The sequence below is a fragment of the Melanostigma gelatinosum genome (assembly GCF_949748355.1).
Source record: "Melanostigma gelatinosum genome assembly, chromosome: 17".
Taxonomy (NCBI): Eukaryota; Metazoa; Chordata; class Actinopteri; order Perciformes; family Zoarcidae; genus Melanostigma; species Melanostigma gelatinosum.
The window spans coordinates 20,307,563-20,335,169 of NC_136650.1; the positions used below are offsets into that span (position 1 = coordinate 20,307,563).

The 27,607-nt window shown below is 42.6% G+C and overlaps 2 protein-coding genes across 3 annotated transcripts; one reads left to right on the forward strand and one right to left on the reverse strand.

Annotated features, from left to right (window-relative positions):
- Positions 1–2,543: 2,543 nt before the first annotated feature.
- Positions 2,544–3,965, reverse strand: ndufs6 (NADH:ubiquinone oxidoreductase subunit S6). The gene is made up of 4 exons (XM_079288395.1): positions 3,816–3,965; positions 3,631–3,684; positions 3,105–3,227; positions 2,544–2,681 (listed from the first exon to the last, which is right to left on the reverse strand). Exons 1-4 carry the CDS (start codon positions 3,957–3,959, stop codon positions 2,613–2,615), a joined length of 390 nt encoding a protein of 129 aa, XP_079144521.1. The 5' UTR covers positions 3,960–3,965; the 3' UTR covers positions 2,544–2,612.
- A 2,977-nt stretch (positions 3,966–6,942) lies between these two features.
- On the forward strand, positions 6,943–24,640 carry lpcat1 (lysophosphatidylcholine acyltransferase 1). 2 transcript variants are annotated; one of them, XM_079287964.1, is made up of 15 exons: positions 7,081–7,151; positions 11,738–11,800; positions 14,806–14,945; positions 15,301–15,515; positions 15,866–15,978; positions 16,134–16,194; positions 19,526–19,584; positions 20,282–20,316; positions 20,576–20,630; positions 20,794–20,876; positions 20,972–21,097; positions 21,219–21,372; positions 22,804–22,902; positions 22,981–23,122; positions 23,636–24,640. In XM_079287964.1, exons 3-15 carry the CDS (start codon positions 14,815–14,817, stop codon positions 23,761–23,763), a joined length of 1,401 nt encoding a protein of 466 aa, XP_079144090.1. In that variant the 5' UTR covers positions 7,081–7,151; positions 11,738–11,800; positions 14,806–14,814; the 3' UTR covers positions 23,764–24,640. The 2 variants fall into 2 exon arrangements, with proteins under 2 accessions (XP_079144089.1, XP_079144090.1); XM_079287963.1 differs by lacking the exon at positions 11,738–11,800 and having other exon boundaries at positions 6,943–7,151.
- Positions 24,641–27,607: the final 2,967 nt, after the last annotated feature.

Here is a 27,607-nt window from a genome sequence, read left to right on the forward strand (position 1 = left end):
CCCCCCTTGTCTCCTCTCCCTCCCTCCCCCCACTCCTCTCACCTCACGTCTGTCTGCTGCCGACACACAAGCGAGCCACTCAACAGCCAGTCTGACACGAAGGCCTGCTCCCTGGGCCATATACTGTGATTAAGCCCCGATGCTGCTGTAGGGGTCGGGGGACGTCAGAGCCGCTGTTTACTCGTCTGGCTCATACCACCGGCAGTTATTTGGCCTTCAGCGTCTTATGAGAGAATTGTCACAGGGGTGATAGACAAGACTTTTTTTTCCCCATTCAGAAAAGTAATGTTTGTCTTCCATTAATTGTTCATACTGTTCATTCTATACTCTGTGGGACTTTTTCTGATTCACCTCTTCTTCTAAGATGGAATGTCTGCACAGGAAGTATTGACAACTTCAAATTACTCCTCTCTGCACCCTCCGTCTGACACCTATTTCCTTTCAACACTGTCTGTGCCTCTGTCGCACACACACACACACCGTGGCATGCATATACACACAGTTCTAAGTCTCTTGCGTCTTGTCACACACACTTTGGTTTCCCGGGGCTATCAAAGTGGTGAGTGCAAACTCTCTCCTCCAAAATCTGTCACATGTCGCCAGAGGTGTCTCGCTCCCTGCGGTAACCCTCGGAGCCCCTGGCACAAGTACAAGTCATTATTTCCATGCTAAAGGTCAGAAGCTCTGTCACCTGACTCTAAAGTGGAGCTGAGTGGAGTCGCCCCGAGACAATGACCAAAGGTCACTTTTCTGTTTTGCCTCTCATACAGTCGGTTTAGATTTGAGGACGGGCTGCTCCCAGATCTGCCCACGAGCCCCTTTTTGGTCGCAGTGGCTTTGAGACACGGAGGTTCAGATAATTGGCTGCAGGGAGCTCCATAATGAGCCGGAGGGTCTGTATTATGACACATCTTCAAGGAGAAATATTTTAATAGGGCAATTACAGCGACGAGGAGGATGTTTTGCGCAGAGTGAGTGATTGTTGTGGAGGGGCGCTGTGTTAAGGAATTCAATGGCATTTAACTCCATCATCTATTGTGGCTCAGCAGTGAGGAGATTCTCAAAATGATTCCAGTCTTATTTCAGCTTATCTTTGTCTGAGTGGTCTGACCCAACAATCACATTATGCGTAAGAGTTGTATTTGCAATTATTATCCAATATTTTGCTGAAAGAAAGGGGATAACTGGATGCAGCCATAAACCCCCTGTGGTGATTTGACAGTTTAAGGTTGAACCCATGAATGAGTCCGTGCGCAAATTGGCGGAATTTCAACTTCATAATCCGGAGTTATTTGACATTTCTGATGTTAAAGAATATTCTATTATGCCGGCTGATGCGTTTAAGAGCAGTGAATAATTAAACAGTGCGGTTAAATCCAGCACAAAAACACAGCGCTGTTTAATTCAGCACAATTCATATGCTCAGTTTCATCTGAAGATTTCGCCCCGGGCAATGCCTCCAACTCTGCCAACCGCCGCCTCTGAACCATTCAGACTTACCAACCGCAAGACCAACCAGTCAGCTCTCTGACACTGACCCGGATCGCCTGCCTCATTTTAACAATGCACCTCTCTCCCTTCAATCATCCAAAGTGGTCTGACTATAGATGAGGTTAACTACAGCATAAGCCTCACTTCCAGGAGTCACCAGGGCCAATTATATCAGCCTGACTACTCTTCCCAACCTGAGCTCTACGGTGTGGAAAATGCAGTTCCACTGGCTGCATCACTGGGGACAGAACAGGCTAGTGCTGTCTGGAGCCTGAGCCAAGCGCGGGCCAATTTGGCATGCAGAGGTCTGTGGAGAATAAGCCCGATGAAATATATATATGATCTTCTTCAAACATGTATTGTTACGCGCTACTGTGTCTTATCAGGCTGGCTCCCTCCTGATGTCCTCCAGGCTTGGCAGAGCGAGACTCTACATCGCAGATTGTGTGGGACCGATGCACAAGGAATGCTAAGGTTCTCTCAGAGCTCCTTTACAGTAAACAGTAGAGAAAAGTCTTTCCTGCTTATTGATAAATGCAAGTTCAAAGCAATGCAATCAGACGTATGCGTTCCAAGAAGTAGGAAGGAAAATAAATAAAAAATCCTGCTCATGCAGATAACAGTGGAGCAGATTTTTAAGGTGTGCTGCAAATTTCATCAGCTCTTATTATAGTTCAACGATAATATAGCTGTGCTGCACGCAAACCTTTTACCAACAAACAGCTTTGGTTTGACAATAGAAGATAATGTCGTAAACTTGGCTTTTATGTCTCTCTGCACAAGTCTGTTTTTGTAGGACCAGACCAAACACCTCAGCAGGACACTGCTGACCTCTGCCTGTCACAGAGGGAACTGCATCCAGCAATTCAAACTAACCCAGTGTCCCAGAGTTACACTACTGCACAACCAGCCCCATAGAAATGGGGACTGGAGAAACATTTGGAGACAATCCCTTGATTGTGAATGCATCGTGCACATAGTGCTATGTAGCCACAGATGTGTTGAAACAGTGACTTCAACAGGCTTCGTTAAGAAGAATGCACTCTCAGACTGACGGACAACATATCATTTATTAACCAATATGGCAATTTATACAGAGAAGCAAAGAGAGAGGAAATAGTTTAGTGATGATGCTTCTGCTTGAACTGTAATCCACAATAGCCGCATGTGCCCACTTTTGTGGCTTTATCCTGGAAAAAAAGAGACACCAATGTTAGTACTTATGATTTAGGACATTTGCAAAATGTGCTGTTATGGTGATTATAGGGATACTCGAACTACAGAAAATATCATGTGAAAATATTACAGATTGTGTTGTTTCTTTAATCTATCTGAGAGTAAGACTGCATCTCTGCAATCTGACCCTAACCCGTTTCCTCTGACTCAGATGACTGGATCTCAAGTATCCAAATTAAATAAATACAAGTGAACCATAGGAACATGTGACACATGAACCACATGAACACTGGAATGTGATTCACAGGACTAACCAAAGTATTGGCTGCTGGTAAATAAATCATAAATAGTCACCATGACGCAGAACAACCAATGAAAGCTGGACAAAATGGACCACCTCAAAGTATTTCATCACATTAGTAGGTGCAGGTTCTTACCAGGTTGATGTAGACTTTGGGGTGACCCAGGGCTCCTCCACCTCCATCACAGGAGACCACATTGGCCCCAACGTCAGTCACTGGCTCCTCGGCCACCAATTTGATGGCAAAGTTCTTATTCACCTTGACACAAACAACGTGATTTCTGTCATTGTCGGCTGACTAAAACTAGCTTCATATGGAGATCAGGTAGGCCACACAAGACACAGTGAGTGTTGTATGCACAATTGTTTTGATTGTGATGGCTATGTGCTATTTGAATGTATTCTGAATTAGTTTGCATTGAATATTTGTGGTAATACCTTCTAGTTTGAACATGAATTGATTTGTGAATAAGATGTCCACGATTGACAATATTTAAGAAGCACACAACACCAACCAGTGAGGCACATAAGCAGTGTCGTTTCATATTTGTAACTTTACCTCCAACAACAAACCTAGATTTGCTCAGAATGAACTAAACTATTTACATTTCAATTAGCTGGTGTGTGGGCTTTATTGAGCTTGTTAGTTCGTGACTTCTTACCTCTTTCTGTCTGCCAACGAATCTGGCTCTCCTGGGATCACTTTCATCAAACACCTGAGAGGAAAACCACCACCGTTACTGTACGTAAAGTTAATGGTCCGAGTAGCTACATTAACGTTAGCAAGGCTAAGCTAACGTTAGGGCATCCGGTAAAAGCAATACGACAGAATGACTTTTAAGCTCACCTGGCCGGTGTGAGTGATGGCCTCGCCGGTGCTGGATACTTCTACGCTGTAGCGATAAACAGGTACGGCGGTCAGCCTCAAAGGTGAAGCTAGCACCGTAGCATGTCTACTGAAGGACAAGACTCTACACACCGAGGACGCCATGTTTACAACAGACTCTTTTCCCAAGATGCCTTGCAGGGAACACTGACAGGGACTTTTATTTCCCTAAGTTTTGTCTGTTAGGTTCAAAGCACTACGTATTCCTATAAGCTTTCCTGTGAACTCATTGTTTTTCGGTATGTGTTGTAAAATACAAAATATAAACTTTGGCTTTTGGCTCTGCTAAGTATGAGGAATGCGATATTTGGCCAAAGCCAGTGCGACAAAAACTTCCTGACAGGTGTTACTGAGGCTACATAAAACATACCTATTAATCTCAAACCGGAAGCAGTTTTATCCTCACAAGCAAGAACAGACAAGAACAGTAACACAGTCGCATTGAGGCGATTACAACTAAAAATTCAGGGACGTATCCCCTGTTTTTAATCTTGTAGGGATTCCTGAAAGGTTTGTTTGTGTTCTTTGATTATATATATATGTAGACTTATATGTGGGCCATTTTTTATGTCTAGCTTTTGCGCTAGCAGGTCAACTGACATGCTCGTCTCCTTGGGCATGTTGCATAGCTGACGCTGTCCTGCAGTGGTGAATTATATATTTGATGCTTGAAGACAAAAATAATAATTTGAACTAGCTGAGCTTTGAGCTGAAGTCTTTAAATGTATTGTTTTGTCAGAAACCAAAATATTTTAATATAATACAAAATACAAGACATTGCAGGACATCTCAATATTTTAGGGGCTAAAAACTATATTTTTCTATTTACTGTTTACGATTAAGTCACATCACAACCTGACAATTAAACCAAGACAAAAAAGTTCGATATCACAACATTTTAATTTGCATATGAATTTCCTCTCTTTGTCTCCCTCTGCAGCCTTTGGCACCATGGCGTCCCTCCTCTTGAAGCACCTGGCTGCCTCCCTGACTCGCCAAGTGTCCCAGATGAGCAGGTTAAATGTGACCTCCTCCCCAGCAGCGAGCGCCTACAGATGTCTCTGCACCCTCACCACAGCTCCCCGTACGCTACTCCTGTCACCAACCAGAGTCGGCTCCATCCAGCCCCCCTCGTCTGGCTCCTCTGCTCGGCATGGACCATCTCTGTTGGGACAGTGCCAGCATCTTCCCTGCATCCAGCCCTCTGCGGGGATGAAAACCAAGTCTGCCCTGAAGAGGCGCTGCAAAGACTGTTTCATTGTCCGACGGAGGGGCCGTTTGTTTGTGTTCTGCAAGACAAATCCCAGACACAAGCAGAGACAGGGCTGAAATTACAAAGGAGTATTGAGAAGACTGATTTGAGATTGTGGAAACTGAAAAGAACTGTGATTTAAAAATAAAGTGTTTGGTTGAAGACTGTCCATGACTTTTTCACGCCTCCTCCTGTTTCCCTCCGTCCACATGAGGGCGCTAAAGTCTCTGCTGCATGAACACAGGATCCATCCTGCCATGTAATACACTTCATCACGTTGACTCCCCTTTTCTAACCACTGTTACTGTTTTGTACTGAGTGTCTTTACAATAGTGACACACAAAAACTTTCCAGATTCTTGTCAGAAACTAGCTGTTTAAACCAATATCTATCTCCACCATTCCTGTCATTGTATTGTTACTGAAATACACAACAGTATCGACAGGTTGTAACATTCACACTGTGCAGGCATGGAAAGCTAACTGGCTTGAAGGTTGTTTGGCAACAAACACTGAGGCTACTGACAGCGCTGAGTTATTCAAAAGGTTAATGTTCACTGATGGACGAGCAAGGAACAACAAACTCCTGCTTGCGTGAACTCATAATATTACTGGATGAGTGTTTGTATTGTCAATTTCCAGATAGCACCGCAGGATGGACTTGAGCCAACATTTCAATGGCATTTCACTGAAGCACATGGTCATGGACAAACAAAAGCTTCCTGTGTGGTTCCAGAGAGTTTACCCTGCATGCAGCAGGACTAGTGAAATGCTTTAATGAAGTGTGTCAGTATGTAGGTGTCAATAGAGATGATGAACCATGTTAGCACCACAGTACGATGAAGGTCGGCCATCTGGCAGCTTTGAGAAACAACAAAGTCTGTTTAAATGCAGTTGCTGTTCTCTAAAAATAAAAGACATTGATGGGCGGATCAAATACAGAAGGAAACACAACTTCAAATGCATAATGAATCTCACTGAAGGCGAATCATCCCAAACATCTCAAACACACATTCCAGACAGTCCGAGTTATCCGCATCCTCTTTTTTTATCAGTGTGTGTGTTTCTGTGTGTCTGTGTTTTGTCACTGAGTGACTTAAATATTTCAAATGTCCACCCCTATTCAAAAGGTTCATGTTGTTATAAAGGGTGGAGCCCATTTGTTCACACAGCTTGCACAACATTTGCACACAATAAGTAACACAACACCATTTCCAGGGCTTTTCTGTTAATGGTAACCTGTTCTGAGTTTACAGTGGCACACTCAGTGCAGAACGTTTTACATGTTTATAGTTGTATTTGTAGTGAGTTAAAATGCTGAATCTTATTGTAAGATTGTCTAAGATTGGGCTCTTGTTTTAAAAAGGGAACTCACAGATTGGGTGCTCACGCGTGGGTGCGTTCATGCGCCACCAGGTTTTCAGGTTTGGTCATTGCCTACAAAATAAAAGCTCGTACACGATGCCGCTTACTGAGTATACTGATGTATATTAGATCATTTTGGACTTCATAAACATGCTCGTCAATCGTTTAGAGCATTATAGACTGTGTTCAATTGAGAGGTACTCTCTTAAACTGGCATGCACATTTTCAATTGCACATTTTCTTTTTGCCTTTTTAATTCCAGCGCATGGTGGTAACTATTTGGGCATGCAAACAATACGACGGAGCAGAATTTGTTTTCATTGTAAAATTACAGATAGGCTGCATTGTCCTACTTCCTGCCACAGCCACAGGAGCTTTATTTAGAATCCTACAACCGGAAGTCACGTCGGTTAATCTCGCTAGCGTGCTCTTCCCCGTTCCATCTCCAGTCTCTCCTCTGGGCTGAGGAGGGCTGACTCAAAACAGAAGAAGGCGCGCGCTCCTTACTGCGTTTACCGAAGAGCTCAACCAGCGTTACGGAACATTTTGGACTCTTTTGTTGTTCTGAAAGGTGTGAGTCACAGGGCTTCAGCAATGAAGTCATCAAACAGTCGCCCCTCCAGAGTGGGCAGAAACCCCTTCGTGCACGAGCTGAAATTCACCCTGACAGAGACAATAAAGGTAAGACAATTAAGATGACGAAAGATACATTTATTATATAACGTTAACTCAACTTTATAAAAGAACGTCATCCTTCAGTCATTGTATGCAACTGGCAAGTGCCTTGTTGTGCATGTAGTGTATTTCCTAACTTCCACCTAAACTTCTCCCACCTTGTTAGGGCTCTCAGACACTTTCAGTATTTCCTGTATTGCTGGCGAGTTGACAAAAAAACAAGTTATTCAAACTCAGACTATCTGGGACATGCAGTTCCACAATGTCGTCCTGGCAGTAGTGAGTATTATTTGTGAGCAATTCCCATATTAAAGTGGTCCTTAAAGGATGAAAACAAACAACAATAATAACAATGAAAACTCTTTTATTCATGCACTTCTTAAAAATCACGTCATACATTTCACAGCATTTGATAGCTCACTGCATGCTCATTAGGATTAACCTTAGTATTCTAGGCTTAATATAGGCTTATATTATGCTGAAAACAACCATATAAATCCATGATAAATCTTAAACTCACTTCATTTATTACTGTCAGAAGAAACCTTTATTGGAAAAAGTGTGTCTGTTGTTTTGAAATAATAACTGTTTAGCCCTCAGTAGGGTTGGCAGTATCTGCAAAGATAAGATGGAAAAGGAAACAAGTAGTTAAACTCAGTTGTCACTTTCTGCTCATCAATTACGTGACTGCCATGCTGCTCCAGATTCTCCATAATAAGTGTCATCTGAGACGTGTGGTGTCAATATGGGTTCGGCCACTACTCCACATTTTCCTGGATGGATCTGCTAAGCCACAGTTTGTTCTTGATTGACCACATTTGCATCACACATTTGCATTGGATTTGTATCCACTGTCACAAAAAATGCACCATTTATTTATTTATTCATTGCACTGTTCAACTGTCATACTGATATGCCGAGCAGGTCGACGTTTATTTCACTTTCTCTCACATCTCCTTTTGTTTGTCTACACTTCTCTGTTTCTTGCAGTTTCTTTTGACTCCCAGGCACACAGTGTTTACACTGTTAGCACAGGGTTAAACAAAGTGTCATGCGTACTCAGATAGTCCTTATTGGAGTGGATCAGTTTCCAGGATAGCATAGAAAGTGTGACTTATGGTTTGGGTTCGGATCTGTCCTGTTACGGTTGCTCCATCCTAAGGCCGATACTTAAATACAATGGCAGCACATTTAAAGAAGAGCACACACTTTGTTAGAGCGAGGCATGTGCTGCATGAGATACTCTGCTGCTTTGATACAGCTCGACAGCGGTGGCTGCTTCCTAAATCAACTGTTGAAATCGATTGATTCTCACTGCTGGAGGAGGGCCTTCTCATTAATCAACCAATGGATCAATGGGTTTTCAGGCCTGGTGATTGGTGAGGTCTGCTGACAGGATGACTGCTAATGAAGTCCAAGTACATCAGTAATTTCATCCAGTTTTCATGGAGCCTAAATGATAATTTCTTTCATTTTGGGTTTGCTATAAAGATGAGATTAATTCTAAGGCATTTTCAGTCGATCCTTCACTAAATCCCGCCCTCAAATGCTAACCGGCCAATCATATTGTAGCATCGGCCAGCTACGACCAGGGTCTGACAAATATACGGCTCTGCTCCATAGACGCTAATACAAGCGTTTCAGATTTTCTTCCTTTTCAGGCTGGTTTTGTGGATCTGGAGCTAGTCATGGTCAAACATTGTGTAATAGCGATGCTCGTTACCCGGAGAGGTTGGAAGGAGATACTTATGTGTTTCTACAACATTAAGGTTTCTACGTAAAAACGTATGGATTGTTAGTAAAATAACATTAAGACCTAAATAACCAGCGTTAGCACATCTATGCTACACTAAAACTGAATGTATTCTGCTTTTGCTTTTTGTTGAACAGTGAATAAAGACCTAGCCGGCTTAACAGGACTAGTGTTCCTTGATTTCATTGTCTTCTGTCTCAACCGGCAGGTGAGGTGGTTGTTCACTTGTCTTTAGCTTTAGCTTCTATCTTTTACTTTCTAACATGTTTTCTCTGCTGAATCAGTTTCACATCCTGGAAATATCAATAACACATATTGTAGACCCTTATGCTGGCTTCTCTCTGAAGTGGCTTTTCGTTTTTTTCCCATAAATTAGATCATATCTATTCAGTGAGTGCAGTTAGTGACAGTGTGGGCTTCACGGTAACTGACAGCTTGACAGAGTAGCAGCTTGGGGGCGTGGCTTAGCCAAGGGCACTTTGCCTTCTCGTCATTCTTCCGAAATCCACTAAAACAAATTCCACTGCAAACAAGTATCAATATAGAACAATATGGGTTTCAGTATATTTGTTTGCAGTCACACAATCGGACAAAAGGAGGAAGTGCACACCCATCAGGTTTATCTGTTGTCCCGTAGCTCCAGGGCTCAGAGATGCTTTCATTCAGAGCAAAACACACAAAGCACTAGGCTCAGGAAATCGGCCTTTATGTGAGCACCGGCGGTTCCCAACAATCACGCTCCGCTGAGAAAAGTGCTGAACCCCTTCTGCCTTTTTGTTTTCCCATGCTTTCACCGCAGTGAGCTATGCTTTTAAGCTTGGCTTTGTGAAGACCCTCTAACCACTTCACTCCAGCCAGCTGAACGCTGTACCTGTTTCCCCAGTGTTGTTCCTGCTGAAAGAAAGTCTTTATTACGACACCTCATTTTTTTCTGTTGGAGCTTGCGCTTCATTGTAAACAGTTGCGTGTCTGTGCCAGATGACGGCAGCAGTCCAGTGATTGTAAGCTGGACCATGTGTCTAGTTCACACCTTCCACTGCCTGCGTTTAACCTGGCAGAGAGGTGTGTTTTTCCACTTAACACACACATGTGAACTTATTTGTTTGCATGCATGTGCAGTCCCCGTTTAAACAAACACAAGCTTGACCTGGACAAAAAAAAACGTACTTCCTACATGGATGCTCTAGGTCTATATAACAGCATGACACGTTTGTGTGTGTGGGTCTGTCATATTGAGACAATATGTGCTGCTTGATGCATAAAGCACATCCTCCCTCCCCTGGTACTTTGTTTTTCCAACCCTCCAGCAAACATGATCAGCTGCACTGTGGACTAACTAGGTCAGCACGTTTTTCTGACGGTCAGATGGCAGTGCTCCTTTCAGCTGAGTCACACATTGTTGAACAGTCAACATCATACAGACATCGCTACCATCTCTCCAGTTTGCGGACAACATACCTGTGACATCCGATGGAGCTGCAATGTCCACACACTGGACTGTGGCACATCTCAAATCTCAGCAAATAATTCGAGATAAATGTCAGATATTTCAGTATCGAAACATAATCTGCTTGTATTGGTTGTTTTAGCGTCAGCTAAGAGTGAAGTAGAGATATATTGGGTAATTTCACCAGCACATATTTCCTTCAAGGTACATATTTAAGGCAGGGCGTGACCGTAAGAGTATTTGAGTAACGAAAAACCAATCTGTACACCAACAACATGACTAACGGTGGGTTGAGTGCTTCCTTGGCTCCCAAGTGGAATCAGAGCACACTTCCCGTGGCTAATTGAAAACAAATAACCCAGGCCAATTAGCCTTCACTGCAGGGTATGGAGCACTTACAAGAGTGCTGGGCCACATTGCACAGGGGAGCTGGGTGTTATTCATCATGGCAATGGAAAAGTGTGTAAGATTTCAATCAGTCAGTCAGTGTCTGTGCAGATAAATATGAAAAACAAAAATGGTAATAATCAAAGTTGTTGATGTGGATCAATACATGAATCGGTACAATATATTTATTAGATACGTACTCGTCCCAAAGAAAGATGACATCATGCCCTGTCACTGACGATGTCAGTCTGTCGTTCGCTCCACCACGAATTAAATACTGGATCTCGACTGTTGCATGGTTTTGCCATGAAAATGTGTGACATCCATGGGAGGGTACGTGTAAGACGGGGGTCGGCAACCTTTTCTGTCCAAAGAGCCATTTTGCTCTATTTTCCACCAAATAAAATTTGTCTGGAGCCGCAAAAGGGGTCCGAAAATCATGATTAGCCACCTGCAGGGTCTTGACAGATAAAGAATTGAACTGCCTGTGGGAATAATTAATATATAAGATTCTGTTCATTCTTGCTCATGAATTATATTCTCTCTGAACGCGTTTCTCTTTTTGGAGAACGTCATGTGAGAACTTCTTCGATCAGCGCAGTTTCCCTGCTCTTTCTATTTCCTCGTCTCTCCCCCGTGTGTCACGTGTGTGTAAACCTCGCAGAATACCCATATTTGATTCGCTGAGCTGCTTCACGTGATGCGATTTGCAATGCATTAGTCGGTGTGTTTCCTGCACCGCCGAACAAGTGCCGTAACAGCTGAATAAGAGGCGCCGGTTAAAATTTTAACTCGGTGCCTAATATGTTTAATTACGAATTATCCATCGTTTTTAGTTCCTCAGGGAGCCGCAACAGAGAGGCTAAAGAGCCGCAGGTTGCCGACCCCTGGTCTAAGAGGATGAACCCTAACGACTTCGCTCATCCCCTGACCTTCACTCAAGCACCATCATGAGGTTGACATTTATGGTTCAGAAAGAAATATCTTGACACTTATTTGTTCCAGATATTCCAGTTCCCAAGAGGATGAATCCCACTGACTTTGGTTTTCCCACAGCAACTCCAACAGGTTAAAGTCTCACTTATTCAGTGAAATAGCTCAACATCTTGCTGATGGATTGGCACCACATTGTGTACAGATATTCATGTTTCCAAGACAATCTAATCTACTGACTTTGAGCATCTTCTGACTTTTCCTCTGGCGACACCATGAGACGGACACTTTTGTTTTTTAACAGCTCAACATTTATTGTATGTTTTATTGATAAACCATATACGTGCTAACCTATCGTGAGAATGTTAGAGGGCTGCTGTGGATATCGGCTCAAAGCACTGCTGTGCTTTAAAGCCTCACAGACGCTTGCATGGTTGGAGAGTCTCGTTATCTCAGTATCTTAAAGTCGATATGAAATGATTAATGTCTTTCGATCACATCCCCAGTAATACCGTGCACCGATTTAACATTATAGGTCAAAAAATTAATTGCGTCGTAAAAAAAAAAGACGTGTGCTTACGTAACATAGTACCAACCAATAATACCACGGCATTCATCCATCAATCAATCTGCAACTGAACTGAAGGATTTGATTTAAATCCCTCTTGTAAGTGTACGCCGCTCAATAATTCAGTTCCACTGGGGAAAACATCACAGTGCAGAAGCTGAAGACGCTCTAACGCTCTTCCATTCCACTGACTCTGATGTACAGAGGTACTATTCGTTGCCTTTGGTGTTCAGAGATTATTCGTGTTTTTGAACCTGCTTGCCAGTCAATGTGTTGTTCTATTGGCAGGTTGTTGCAGGTGGTGCATTTTGTTTGTTCGGTCGAGTCCGTCGAAGGTTGAAGAAATATTTCGATCATGTAAAATAAAGTTGCCTTTTGTACAGAAAGAGGGTGTTTTAGAAAAGTGCCCAGCTGTAGGATAGTTGGAGTGACTCTATGCTCTAATGGCCCAGGACAGCTTTAGTGTTGCCCTACATACATACAGAAGGTGTGGGCTTGTGTGTGTGTGCATCAGGAGACAATGGGACCATCGCTTCTTCCCAGAGTCTCCTGAATATTTAACATCCAACAGAATGGCCTCACAAATCACTGAACTTCAACCTCAGGTCGAAAGACATTTGCCTCTATTTGCTGTGTGTATTCATTCAGAGTGGGCAACAGGAAATCAGCTTACTCGTCATAAAAAGTACCACTCGGCCTCTAAAAATAGTTTTATATTTTCCTCTGTGGCTCTGACGGGAGCTGTCGTCAATGGGTTATTTTAACACACTGTTATGTTCAATCCTGCAGAGAATAAGACTTTGAAGATATTTTATGAGAGTGAGGATGTCTGTTACAAGGGAGCCCGGCAGTACAGAAGCTTATTTTTTTTTTTATAGCGAATTTCAGATCATCAGTGGAGGATGGGTCCGGTGCTCACATAAAACACGAGCAATTGCTCCCCTCTACCACGCCCCAGCTCATTGTCATGCCACCTCCTGAGAGAATGTCAGCAGATCCTCCCAGATGGATTCGTTAAGCTCTGATGATGAGTGCGTCAGGCATGGGGGTGGGGAGGCACGAAGAGGCGTTAGAGCATCATAAATCTCTCCCATACTGTTTATTTATTAATACAGCCCTGCAGTGTGCACCTGTGCTCCTCCTCCTCTGGAGAGAGGAATACAGACAGGGAGGGGGAGGGGGTAGTTATGATTCCCCAGAGTGACCACAGAAAGCCCAGTGGGAGGAAAACATTTGAAGGGGGAGCAGCATGATGAATGAAGGTGAAGCTGAGCAAATAGACATGGAGAGTGAAAGATTGATGGATTGATGGTCTGATGGATGGTCGAGGAGAGGAAGTCCTCTGGGATTGGTGACTACTGTAAAGCAGGGCGAGAGGTCGATGAGAGGGGAACGAGGGAGCGCGCTGAAGGTGCGGGAGATCGAGCAGAAGTCGGACAAAGAGGAGGAAGGGGCTGAAAATGTCACACAGTCTGAATTTACACTGGAGGTTGTGACTATGTGAGCCAGTTACTGCACACACACACACACACACACACCGCTCATCTCCACTGTGGCACTCTGGCTTCGGTGAACTTCATTTTGGAGACTTTTGGTTCAACTTGATCTCACGCAGTGTTTGCAGAGTCGCCTTATCTTTTTTTCCTTCCTTCCTGTTTATCGAGTAAAACCTCACTGGTGGAGTTATGCAAATACAGAAGGCCCTTTCTGACGATGCCAAACGCTCAGAAAAACCCCCTCATTTCATAATGCATTGATTGCAGGATAAGCTTTGTTGAGCTGCAATCTCCTTACAAGAAACGGTTACATTTCACTATTAAGGTATCCGGCTGCAAAAGTACTTAATATAAATGTAATTCAAGTTAATGAATGCATTTATTAAAAGTGTAAATTAACCAAATTAACTCCCCGATGGCATTTTAAGACCGCAAATTAAGAGCATCATACGTATAACAGGGGTGGGCATGAAACAGACATTCAAAAGTAAATACACAAACTAAATTGGAACAGTTGTTCACACGGTCGGTCGGGGCTGCCTGGAAGTCAAACCGGGAGAGTGTGTCCGCTGTTCGCTCCACCCGGAGTCTGATCCCAGTATTACAGGCAGTGCCGCCTCTCAATGAAACCTCAGCAGTGGAGTTAAACATTTCTGGGAAAGTGTTTCTGTTGAGGAGACTGAATAATGACTCTCGTCGTACAGAGATATTTCTCAACGAGAGCTCTTCCGTGGTTTTTACCTCCGCCCCTGCTTGGACCGCCGTGGGGTCGCTTGAGTCCTTGTACAGCATCGCCCCTCCGGCCCGAGTCACCTTAAGCTCTATAGATATTGGACACATAAGCCTGTGAGCTCCAGGGGTCCACAGCCAGGAAGGTGTTATCGGAGCATGGCTTTCTGAAGACACAGATGGACACAGGCGTATCCGTCCGCTGAGCAGGAATGTACAGTATGTTAAAATGACAGATGGCTGAAAAGCAGCAGGAATGTCAAACGGCTGAACAGTGAATACTATGCTGTGAAAGCTCAGTGGAATGAGAACGATGTGGCCGCTGGTATCTCTCCGTCTCTCCTCAGATAGGACTGATGTCGGTGACGGTGTTTCCAGTGCGGCTGCTGCTGGTGTCCTTCCTCATGCTGCTGGGGTGGCCCTTCGCCTTCGCAGCCTCCCTGGGGCGATCTGATTTCGTCATTGAGCCACAGTCGTGGTGGATGAGGTGTGTGTGTGTGTGTGTGTGTGTGGGGAATATTTCTGTTTAGGAAAGTGTAAGTGCTACCAAAACATATGGGATTAAGATAAACAGATCAAAACAAACAAGGCCTTTGATAAGCACACTCTTGTTTATTGGTGTCTGCTATGTCTTATTTAATTTAATGAATAAACAAAGGACAAAAGAGGAGATGTATGAACATATTTGAAGTAACACTTTTTGAGACATGAAACAGAAGTTGATCTTCAGGCACCGACGAGCCTAAAACGTTGTTTTCCTGCTGAAATTCGTAAATTGTTAACCTCCACTACAGTAACGTGAATTCAGACTTTGCATCAACTGCCCGCGTGTCCTTCCTCAGGTTTATTGACCTGTGTCTACGTGTGATCATGCGGGCCATGTGGTTTTGCGGAGGTTTCCATTGGATCAAAGTGAAAGGTGAACGGGCGGCGCAGTCCGAAGTTCCCATCCTCACCGCGGCGCCACACTCCTCCTACTTCGATGCCATCCCAGTCACCCTGACCATGTGCTCCATAGTCACCAAGCTGGAGAGTAGGAGCATTCCCGTCTGGGGCAGTGAGTAATGCACCTCTCCGTCGCCTCTTCCAACCATCCATTTACCGAAACATTTACGCGCCACAATCACATTCAACATGTTCTCCATTTAACGCAACCGCTCTGTAGAAGTTACCAGACTGTAATATGAAAATAATTTAAAGCCAGGTAATCAACTTTTGTGTGAACCAATTCACACTTGAAAATCTATAAACCACATTGTCATTGGAAACAGGAATCCTTAATTGTGCTTAAAACCTCCCTTTTCTCTTCACCTGCTCAGCGTGCATCTCTGTGGGTTGATCTTTAAACCGTTTCTCTCCTGCTCTGGCGTTCATTCGTGATCTCTTTCTACACCACCGTCCTCCCAGCTCTGATCAGCTACATCAGGCCGGTGTTTGTGTTTCGGTCGGATCAGGATTCCAGAAGAAAAACTGTGGAGGAGATCAAGCGGAGAGCCCAGTCCGGAGGGGAGTGGCCTCAGGTAAAGTGCATTAAACTGCACATGAATCCATTATGTACACACAGAGAAACGCTGATCTGAACTCAAGCTCAAACCGATCAAGAGCAATTTGAAATGAAGAGTAAGAGCCAGATGTTTGCGTGTATTTGAGCCTTACTGTGTATTTGTTGTTCCAGATCATGATATTCCCAGAGGGGACGTGCACCAACAGGTCGGGGCTCATCTTGTTCAAGGCTGGTATGTGTTCAGTTCAGCCCCTCTTCTTGCGTCATGAAACCAGGTGGTGGCCGTGTGTGTGTGTTTCAAAACAATCTCATTGCAGAAAACATGCATGTGTTTACTTCATGTAGATTTAGCTTTAGGCTTTAGACTGAATAGCATGATTGAGCCAGAGCTACCCAACGTGGACTCTAAGGACCAAAGGACAGCAGGTAGCAGGCAAACGTGTCCCGCGTCGTAAAATGACCTGCACCCTTAATCCACACTTCATGCACTTCTCCTGAAACCACTTCAAAGCAGTGTTCAGAGCGAAGTGTCTCCCTCACTTCACACCAGTCCAGCTGTTCGATGCTATGCACCTTCAGGCTGGATTTAGGACTGATGTAAATCAGCTGATATGAACAGGTTTAGATATATGATGGATTCAGTGTGATTATTGTTTATGTATTAACACAACAGTAACTTTAATATTGACCTTTTATTACATTGAAATACCATGTACGTCATGTACCATGATATTTTTCAACTTGAGTTTCTGAATCTGACTTTTTGAACATTTGAAAAAAACAAAAAACTTTTAAAACATTGAAGACAAATTATATTTTAATTTCAAAGAGGTGACTTGAGAACGAAAAATACGTAGTTTTCAAAGTAAAATATGTATTCAATGCTGTGAATTCAGTTGTGTTTAAATTGCAATATTAAGTATTCAGTGGCTGTTAAAATTCATATACTTATTCCTCTTATTTGCTTCCATACTTACTTTGTAATCGCGTGAGAGATGGAATGTTCTTATCAATCAAGCCTGTCAGAGCGGTCTGCAGTGAACTACACGCTTGAATTCATTCTGGCAATCATCGGTAATACACCACACAAGTAGGCACTTGACTACTTGCACGGTTAGGTTATGAAACCAAAATCTTTTTTTTGTCCAGAGGCCAAAATTATTCCTGTTTAATAACAATTGTGAGCGATCCAAAGTCAAAACGAGGGTTGGTATTCTTCAGAGTAGCTGGCACAATAATCGTCCAAACCACTGCTTAAAGCAAAGTTGTATTGTGGTTCTTGGTAATATCCAGCTGTTGGGTGTGCCGTTGTGTTAACAGGTTATTCATTTCATGTTGGCCCGGCAGGTTTGGGTTCAGTGTCTTGCTTGGGGACACCTCAGCAGGACACATAACGTTCGTTATGGGATTGTTTCCACATATTTGGGGCTTGTTTTTCTGCTAACATCCCACGTGTGAGTTGCTGTCAGCCGTTCCCTTCCTGCTCGTCTAATCCCCTTTCTTCCAGTCTTTCATTTTATCATTCCCAGTAAGCCCTGTTGGCCTCACTCTGCCCTGCTGTGTGTGTGTGTGTGTGTGTGTGTGTGTGTGTGTGTGTGTGTGTGTGTGTGTGTGTGTGTGTGTCTCTGTGTGTGTGTCTAGCTCTGATGTGTCTCCTCTTGTTATGTCTCCTCACTGGCTCCCTGCACAACAGAGCAACATTGTCTGTGTGTGTGTGTGTGTTTTTAATGTGCTTGGTGCCACCTGTGCATGACGTCCTCTGCAGATACGTCCAGTCCCTTTGTTGTTTTCAAAAGGCCTTTTTCATAGAGTCGTCACTTTCATGTTCACCCTCCTCTCCCTGTCCGCCCCCTCACTATCCGATCATGTGTCATATTGTTATTCGGAGGCTGAGGACGGCGATCACTCTCATGTTTGCTCTTTCACACTCGCAGCTAAACCAACACGTGGGAATAAGTTGTGAGCCAGTCGTCCATGTTTGATGATGTAGGTTCCTTTTTGATCCTCTGCTGTTAATAGATAGATAGATAGATAGATAGACTTTATTTCAGACTCGGGGTCCATACAGACAGATACATAAAAAGACAGACACAAACAATAAAAGTACATCGGCCTAGCAATGCCTTACAAAGAGACAGCTGTACCAATGTCGCCACAGCTGGGACTGGTAGCGTGTGGTGCTAAACCTTATGTTGGTTAAAACAAGTATGATCCCATTTACAGAGTCATTCAGTCCACAGATGAATTTGTACATGAGATTTCTTAAAACTGTTTGGAAAGTGTTGACTCGTGCAGCCACAAACATTTCACTGGCACTACTCCATCTTTGTCTCTTTAAAAGTATTCTCATGGCATCATTGTACGCTACTTGAAGTCTCTGTAGACTCTTTTTTTTGTAGTTTGACCACAAGTGTGCAGTGTAGAGTGGAGTACAATATGCTCTGAACAGAGACATCTTCACTCCATCTGTACACAGACCAGACTAACGTGAGAGACTGTTTGCTTGTGCATACATCATACCACATTGCCTGGAAATGTCGTTATCATCGGTCATGTGTTCTGTTAAAAAATGACCAAGATATTTGACTTCACTACAGACACCAAGATTATTGTCAGACAATTTGAAGTCAGGGAAGTTTAGACATTTGTCCTCTTTAGTTGGACAGATCAGGATAGCACTCTTACTGGCGTTGTGTTTGATGTCATGTTCCACACCGTACACAGTACATATAGTGAGGAGCTGCTGAAGACCAGCGCTAGAAGGACTAAAGATCACCAGATCATCTGCATACATGATGTGATTAACCAGAGTATTACCCATCATGCACCAGTATTACAGGCTTTCAGTTGCTTGGACAGATCATCAATATACAGATTAAACAGAACTTGTCTGACACCATTGCTAACCCCAAATGGGGCTGAGACACTTTTACCCCATTTTACTCTCATACTCTGGTGTTCATACCAGTAAGCCAGAATTCTCACTATATATGTGGGGACACCTCTTTGGCTCAGTTTAAAAAATAATTTACTATGATTAACACGATCAAAAGCTTTGGAGGCATCAATGAAACACATAAGAAGTGATGAGTTTTGACCTCTGTATTTGTTTACAATGTCCTTTAAGGCATATAAACACAAGTCAGTGCCATGTTTGGCTTTGAAGCCGAGCTGGTTATCTGTGGAGGTGATGAAGTCCTGTATTCTGTCCAGCAGGATTCTTTCCAGGACTTTTGACAGGACGCTGGCCAAAGCAATGGGCCTGTAATTCTCTAGGCTACATACTTTACCAGCTTTGTTTTGAATGACTGGCACGAAGAGAACAGACAGCATTGAGTCTGGTAACAAGCCGTGAATCATGAAGCCAGTAAAACAAACAGCGAGGAGAGGAGCTAACCTCGGACTTAATGTCAGCTCGACATGTTTTTTTTATTTGTATTCCTCCACCACCTTACCTGTTGTGTTAACTCTCCTTACCCTGCCTTGAGGGCCTATATATGCATGTAGTAATTGATTTGAACATTTTATTTTTTTGTCTTCTCTCCTCTACGTATATTTCTCAGGTGCTTTCATACCAGGACTCCCAGTGCAGCCCATGGTGCTGCGCTACCCAAACAAACTGGTGAACGCACTTTGTTTTAATCCTTCTCCGTACCGACACCTATAGAGACGCTCTAAACTTGAATTGTTTTCAAAGTTTCCTTGGACATCAGTTTAAGTTTAGGGTTTAGACTCCAGCCATACATGTACACAGACCTATGCTGCAACGCCTGTGACGTTAGCGTGTCCTCCTCTTGTGTTGAATGACTTCATGTTCTAGCAGGATGATATTTCATCCCCCTTTTTCTCTCTCTCTCTCTCTCACACACACCCAGGTGTCATGTCTCTCTCTCACCACCTCTCCTCCTTCTCTCAGGAATTATGCAGTTTTTATTACAGAGTTAGTTTTTTTTTTTTTAACTAACTTTTCTTTCGTCGCTTACTCATTTTTTTTAATGCCTCTTTCATGCTGAATTATTTCCAAAAAAACGTTTGATGACATCGCTGGTAAACACGAGATTTAAAGTGGTGCTTTTGTGCGCTTCTTTGTGGAGAAACTCATTTTTTCAACTTATCGATGAGATGCCAAAATGGTACGAGGGTTTTCATGAGGAAAGCCCTTGTACAAATCAGTATTTAGGGATTAATTAGCAGTAATGAGTATTATGTATGAAGTGTGTTGGTCTTCAGCAAGAAACAATAAATAAACAGCAGTTTGAGAAATAGTTTGAAATTGACCTCCTGTGTGTCCTGAGCCTCTTTCTCCTTCCTCTCCACAGGATACTGTTTCATGGACGTGGCAAGGTCCCGGAGCGTAAGTGTCTTTGTCTCACACACCTTCACTCACACATAAACCACTAACCATAACACACACACACACACACACACACAGCTTCTACTGCCCTCAGCTGAGTACTGTATGTTGTTAAAGCACCAGTGACCTGTTTTCCATTATGAGTCAACGTGGTGAGATGCTGCAGGGAAACCTCCATGATCTCCATCCATCATATTATATTTCTCTTCCTGACACGATCTCGTCATGTAGAGACAAAGCCAACTCTTCTGTCTTCCAGGTTCAAGATCCTATGGCTCACTCTGTGCCAGCCTCATAATGCCATGGAGATAGAGGTCAGTGGTTTATAGTATCTTCAATCTTAACAAACGGAGAGAAATATTAGCTTGAAATATGCAACGAATGTGTAATTCCTTATTTATTATGTTACATAAGCGGATCAGAACACAGTTTTGTGACCGGACAATGACATTAAGTTGACATTCTCTCTTTCCTTAGTACCTGCCAATTTACAATCCTTCAAACGAGGAGAAGAAGAACCCTGCCCTGTTTGCCAACAACGTCCGAAAGCTCATGGCCAAGTAAGTGTGACTGCATAAATGCTGGATTTTGGGTGTTCATAACACACGGACGCGTGTGAATGTCCTCATAAACCTTTTTCCTTTGGCGCTGATAGGGCGCTGGAGGTTCCGCTCACCGATCTGTCCTTCGATGATCGTGAGATTAGCCTATCGCAGGGCCCGCTGCGCATACGCGACTGCAGCAGCCTGCTCGAGTTCCACCAGCTGGTGTGCCGCTTGGGGTGAGTCAAGTGAGACTGGATTGACTGGTCGGACTTGGTCGGACTGGGCGGAAGGTATGTGGTTAACAGCATGACTATTACATTGTTGCACGATGTGATTTCTTTGTGTTGTCTCTGGCAGGCTGAGAGCAGGAATTAACGACAAAGTGCTGGAGGAGCAGGCCAGAAGAGCCAGGAAGCTGCAGGGACGCCGGCTGAGTTTGGAGGACTTTTCCCAGTTCCTCAACCTGCCAGTTACAGACACACTCACACAAGTCCACAGCCTCTTTGACCAGGTAAACACAGACAAAAAAACATTAAAAAATACATACAAGTCAAGTATGTATAATTACATACAATAGGATTACTGGTAAACTGGTAAAAGAGATGGAACAGCATAATAGTAGAGATTAAAGATGACGTTCCAAACGTATACTTGATGTTTAGTCATCAGCTACAAAACGACGTGTATTCTTATGGGTTTTAAGTCATTTATATGGAGCTGGAGGCCTGACTTCGCTGTACCATCTTCAAATTCAAAGGTATCTTTGGTATTTGTCAACCCGGACCTTATTTCCCCATGTTGTTCTTGTGTCTAACTGAATAATTGGGACAACAACTTCCATAATTGGTCCAGTATCAAGCTCGACCGCAGCCGACGGCAGCCGCTCACGGGCTACAATGTAATCATATGGCACCGTCATTTACGTCCACTAAAAGTGCTTGTTTTTGCCACCGACGGGCGCTGATTGTTATTACTGTGTTATTATTGTGTGTATAAGTGAATCTAAAAGAATCTCAATGTCTTGACTAAATATTTCGATGATTTCGACGATGTGAATGAGGTCCTTGAATTCGATGGACGCATGTATTTATAGCTCCGACATGGAAAGGTAAGCAAAACGTTTATTTTTCTCCTTTCCACAATGTTGTCTGTCACTGAAAATAACAATCTCGGGGCCTGTCGATGGCAAAAGCACTTTTGGTGAACGTATTACGTTACATTGATGTTGCACAATAGCCCCGGACCATTTGTCCCTGTTGGTCACTTAGACACCAAAAAATATTGAAATGACCCTTTAATGAGAAATATCCTAAAATTTACCTTTGCAGAGATCCAAAGTTCAGATCTAACATAGAAAAAGAAAAGTCACTTTTGTGCATGATGCCAAACACATCATGCACAAAAAACCCATCTTTTTAGTGCCATGGTTATAATATGAGGGGAATATAGAAGTAAAAAGATATTCATAGTTGTGCAAATATTTGGGCGGATGGTATCAATGACTCCCTCCAACAGTTTGGTATTTATTCAAGGTTTTTGGAAATCCCAATTCGATGTGAGAAGTTTGCTGCATTGTCATCCTGGAGCGGTTTCAGGTCTCTTGTGTGGCCGTTTAGACAGCGCAGGGTTTGTGATCCACTGGTTCTCAGCATCCAAAGGATCAAACTGTTGCTCTAACTTTCCTATCTCATAGGTGACATACTGTAGGTTTCATCTGTTGTACTGATTTGTCAATGACTGATCAGCGACCTCTTGTGGAGAATATGAAGTCTGCTGAATGCCAACACATTTACATCGGTGTGATTTGAGCTTTGCTTCATTTAAAGTTATTTGTCCGGTTGAATTTACAGGATTTTAAGCTCCAGATGAGAACAAATTTGCAACAATTGTCGTCATGTTATTCCTTTGCTTGTTCTGCTCACTGAGATTATTTTGTTCCCAGCATGGAGATGGACAGATAGACGTCAGACACCATGTCATTGCTCTGTCTACCGTTCATCGACCATTGAAGTCGATGGAGACCCTCAAATTGGCCTTTACGGTGAGCACACGTACCATTGAATCTGGTTTGATCTAGGTTTTAAGTCATTTCACTGAAAGTATATATGTTGCTGTGCAGATGTATGAGAACGAGGAGAACGGGGACGTCCTAAAAGAGGACCTCGCCGCCATCTTTGAAATAATGTTGGGAGTGAAAAAGGTGGAACTTTCAGGTCTTTTCTTATCGCTTGACGGACCTCACACAGCGAAGATCACATATGGTAAGACTCGGCGTTACCATTCAACCTCAGCACAAAATGAATGATGATCCCCTTCTACATATGAGACCATCGCAGAGATGATTGACAGCATCTTCCTCTGCGCTGTCACCATCACGTGTGATTTCTTCTTGGCTTTACTGAAGAGTACAAGCACCGTCTGTTGTTGATTTTCCAGAATCCTTTACATCCACCACCTGCTCCTAAAAACCGTCAAAGCTTCTCTGCGCGCTCTCTTTGTACTATGAAGCTATTTCTTCTTTTAATATAAAAAAAACCATCTGCACATAATGTAACACGCAGCACACAGACGAATGAAAGCTGGCCTCGAATCCTCATAATTGTACGAATGCTTTTAAAAAAGTAACTTAACACCATATCGATATTAAAATGGTAAACATAGCTCGTTAAATTTACATGAAAGATTTATTCCACTCTCTCGCCACCAATTTAAAATATACCAGACATGTTTAATAACATTTAACACCATTTTCTACGTTTTGCCCCCTTTTCCAGATGAACTTCATCATTTTATAGAGCAGCACCCGTTCTTCGTCCAGGATTACCTCGATTTTGAAAACCATCCGCGCAAAGGCTGCTTCGGCCAACCGAAGATCTGCAACGGCCACAACAAAGACGACTGAAGAACGGGCGACGATGCAACAGACCGGTTGACCTTCTCTCGCTGATGTAACGGCATCTCCAAATGCTGCAGCTTCCCCGACCTACATATATTTTCTTATGTATGACATACAGATATTTAAAAAGTTGTTGATGAAAGGTGGGGTTTGGTTTATGGTTTATGGTTTTTATTTAGCCCGTTTGGTGATCTCAGGCAAATAGACACCAGCACACTGCCCTATCCTGCTGCTATGTGTCGTCCTGTATAGAAACATAGAAAACTAACTTCAGGTAATAAAGGAAGAGGATATACATCATGCTGCCATTGTATGATAACTGATGCTCCAAACGCCAGAAAGATCTGCTGCGTAATCCAATGAAATCATTCCTTACGTCAAGCAGCTGTGTTACTGCCATGGATTTTGAAAAAGGGGGGGGGGGGGTTGACGTTTGACAAGGACCAGGAAGTGTCTTATTATATTTTGATATGAAGAGGAATCAAATCTTCCAGCTATGTTTTTTTTTTTTATTATTATTTTATTTGGTAAAAATATTTTTTAAAAGCTAGTTTTTTTTCGAAGTAAAAAATGTGAGCGCATGGTTCAGAGCAATACATCCTTTAACCCTCTGACAGATGGATATTACACATCCTGCGTCTACAGATGACAAATAGCCTCTTGGCTAACTCTGGCACATTTACAGGAATGTTTTATTAATGTGCATTGTCTCTACCAAATATACCAACATACAAAATCAAAAAGAATCTGTGCATTGATAGGCTGGTTTAAATATTGAGCTCAGCTGGTTTACTCTGGACTGACACATTTTCTATCCTTTGGCTGATAGATTCATGTAAAGTGTAATTTCTCAATTGCAGACTTAAATGCAGAAATCAAAGCTCCTTGCCTTCATTTTAATAAAACATGAAAAACATGTGTTGTCACCGACTGTCTTAATCCACGAGGTGGAGCTCTGCTTTCACACATTCACAGCAACGTTGTTTGATTCATGGACTCCCTCAAAGGGACTTGCAGTACTTAAATGAAAGTCTGTTCTCAAATTTCATAAAGCCCTCATAGTTATTTTATAATTTCTTCTATTACTTATGGCTTTATTTACTGACTCAGCTGTAAATTCTTTGTTAAATGTGATTTGCTTTGATCATTTTAGGTCATCATCCAGTACATTTCTTCACACTGTCCCTCCCTGCTGTTGCCGTCGTAATTGTTTTTTTTTTTTTTACTTTTCTGAGTCCACATGGTGGTGCTAGCTCCCTAAACTAAACACACCAGAGAGCCCATGCACCACTGCTCACCTGATGGACAGGAAAAGCATTACCTCATCCCATCCCTTCATTCCTTCAGGTAAAAATAGACAGATTAAGCCTCGGCTTTGATGAGAGAAACCTACAGAGGAGGTGTGGAAGCAGGGAAAGAGATGGAGGAGAGAGACTAAATGGATCGTTCTGCTCCAAATCCAATTCCTAATAGCTGGAGGGAGGGAGGGAGGGAGGGAGGGAGGGAGAAGGAAACAGTCAAAGAAAGAGGAGAGGCAGAGGGGGAGTGGAGATATCGCGTCTAACAATTAACACCTGCCTTCAGGGTCCAAAGAAGAAGCTTTGTTGAAAACATATAAATTGCTCATTGAGCAGTGCCTCTCTGCAGTCCCTCAGATACTCCTGCCTCAAAGGCATCTGTCATAAACCACATAGCAGGCCTGGAATCTGTTCACAGTATTTTAGGGGATCGATCTCCAGCCGTCATCCTGGCCAAGCAAAGCCCCCCCTGCAGTAAACACAAACCTGGATCTAATCCCAGTGACCGTACTTGATGAAACATCACATTACATCCACTTGAGATCCCTTGCGGTTATTGCACTTTGCAGGGTCAAAGATCCGGAGACATGTAACAGTTATCTTATTTGTTTTTGTTGTACAGGCCACGTGGATGAGCCTCTTGATAGCCTGTTTGCTTTCCTCTGAGCCAGGTTGTGGAGGACAACACTGGCAGTTCTATGTTTTTAATCAAGTGTTGATGCAGGATAATGTAAAAGTACAGCTTTTCTCAAATGCAAGTCAGAATCAATGTAATTAACACAATGACAAGAACCAGTCACATATAATTCGCTAAAATGCAAATAGTTTGCTGAAAGTACCAAATAAATGGATACTTGAGTTCACCTGCTGGGAGTAACATTACATCAGACAACAACGGTTGTGAATCCAACCACCGATTGGAGGGACCTTGAAAAATAACTGTTATTCTAAAACGAGGATAATCTCCCCTTTAATTCACACAGCAGTTGAAGTTTTGACTTTCCCTTTTTAATACCGTGTTTAGCTGTTCAATTAAGCTGCATTTCAGTGGGATTTAGCTGTGACCGGATTTGCTATTCACTGCTAGTGTGACATGTATTTTGGGGAGAGTGATTGATGACACATCTGGCAAACATGTCTCCTGCCACTCAGCACGCTGCGGTGTCATCATGCTCATCAGCCCGCTGAGTGCACTGACAAATATAGTACATTTAATTATCACAGAGGAAATTCAGCTTTTACTATGGCAGCACCAGTTCACAGCCTGCTTCGCTGTTCAGAAAATAAGTCAGCCAGGAAAGAAACACGTGTCACAAAGTATAACACAATCGTGATTTCTCTTTCTTTTCTTTATTCTTTTTCTGTCATTTCAAAGGAAACAACCGCCCTCAATTTAAATTAGTACTTTAACACATCCTGAAGTTTGCTATGTCAGAGTTTTTCTGTATAGAAGCAAGTCAACGTGTTTCTTTAGTCCCTCTAGACCATGCGATTGTCATACAAGCATAAAGTTATGCAATTTGTATTGCTGTAACTTTTTATTTTTGCGTTTTACATGTAGCCTACATCAATCTGACAGTGGTGCTTCACCAAAGTGGCAAAAACATAATACATGTTGCTGTTTTGCATATAACCCACACTGTAAACAGTGTCATTCTACTTTTGACAGAAGCCATTTCACTGAATGGTGCACATTATGTTTTACACATGTTTTACATATGTTTTACAGATGTCCACCAGTAAAATAAGCAACTCAGTCATTTTACTGTTAGTTTAAACTCCTTGGTCACTTTGTTAGGTCCTATATAATCCACTACAACAGCTCAGATATCAATGTTTAGTTTTTGTAAAAAAACTTTCACAGAGGTGTTGATTCAACTACGTGTTTATTATTGACGTTGAAGTTTGCAGTGCTGTACATGCATCTGTGCATGAAGCCATTCATTCACACATCGACACACTTACGGAGTCAAACACACATTCATATCCTTTAATCCAGACCTCATTTCACTTCAAATGAGAAGAACAGTTATTTATGTATGTCTATGTATTATTTATAATCCATCCAGTTGAATTTGAAAACTGAGAGTAATAATTTGTTAAAATATAATTGATGTGTACTTTATTTGATTTGACAGTTGTTGACTACACAGACGTTGTTACTACTGTTAGGCTTCTTGAACATATTTATATATATATGGCAGTAAATAGCGCGAGCTCGATATTATTGTAATGTTTCGGACCTTTGCCCGAGGAGATTTTCTCGATCTGGACCTTTTGGAATTGTAGTTGAATACCCCTGCTGTACAGCAACGATGATATTTAAAGTTATTATTATCTTTTTATTAAGATTAGCAAGGACATTGTCAGACGAGGTCCAAAGTAACCATGTGCATTCTCCATTCGAGATCAAACTCCACCAAAGTTGTTCCATATTTGTACAAGATAACACCTTCTTCTTCTTTCGCTTTTTGTATAGCCCAAAATCACAAATAACAAATTTGCCTCAGAGGGCTTTACAGTATGTACACATGTGACATCCTCTTGTCCTG

Excerpts from the sequence above, each read along its gene's own strand:
- lpcat1 (XM_079287963.1), top strand. The coding sequence starts at position 7,065 with ATGAAGTCATCAAACAGTCGCCCCTCCAGAGTGGGCAGAAACCCCTTC. Across the intron at positions 7,152-14,805 it reads CCCTGACAGAGACAATAAAG|ATAGGACTGATGTCGGTGAC; the intron begins GTAAGACAATTA and ends GTCTCTCCTCAG. Across the intron at positions 21,373-22,803 it reads TCCACAGCCTCTTTGACCAG|CATGGAGATGGACAGATAGA; the intron begins GTAAACACAGAC and ends TTTTGTTCCCAG.
- ndufs6 (XM_079288395.1), bottom strand. The coding sequence starts at position 3,959 with ATGGCGTCCTCGGTGTGTAGAGTCTTGTCCTTCAGTAGACATGCTACG. Across the intron at positions 3,228-3,630 it reads TCGTTGGCAGACAGAAAGAG|GTGAATAAGAACTTTGCCAT; the intron begins GTAAGAAGTCAC and ends GTTTGTGTCAAG. Across the intron at positions 2,682-3,104 it reads CCAAAGTCTACATCAACCTG|GATAAAGCCACAAAAGTGGG; the intron begins GTAAGAACCTGC and ends CTTTTTTTCCAG.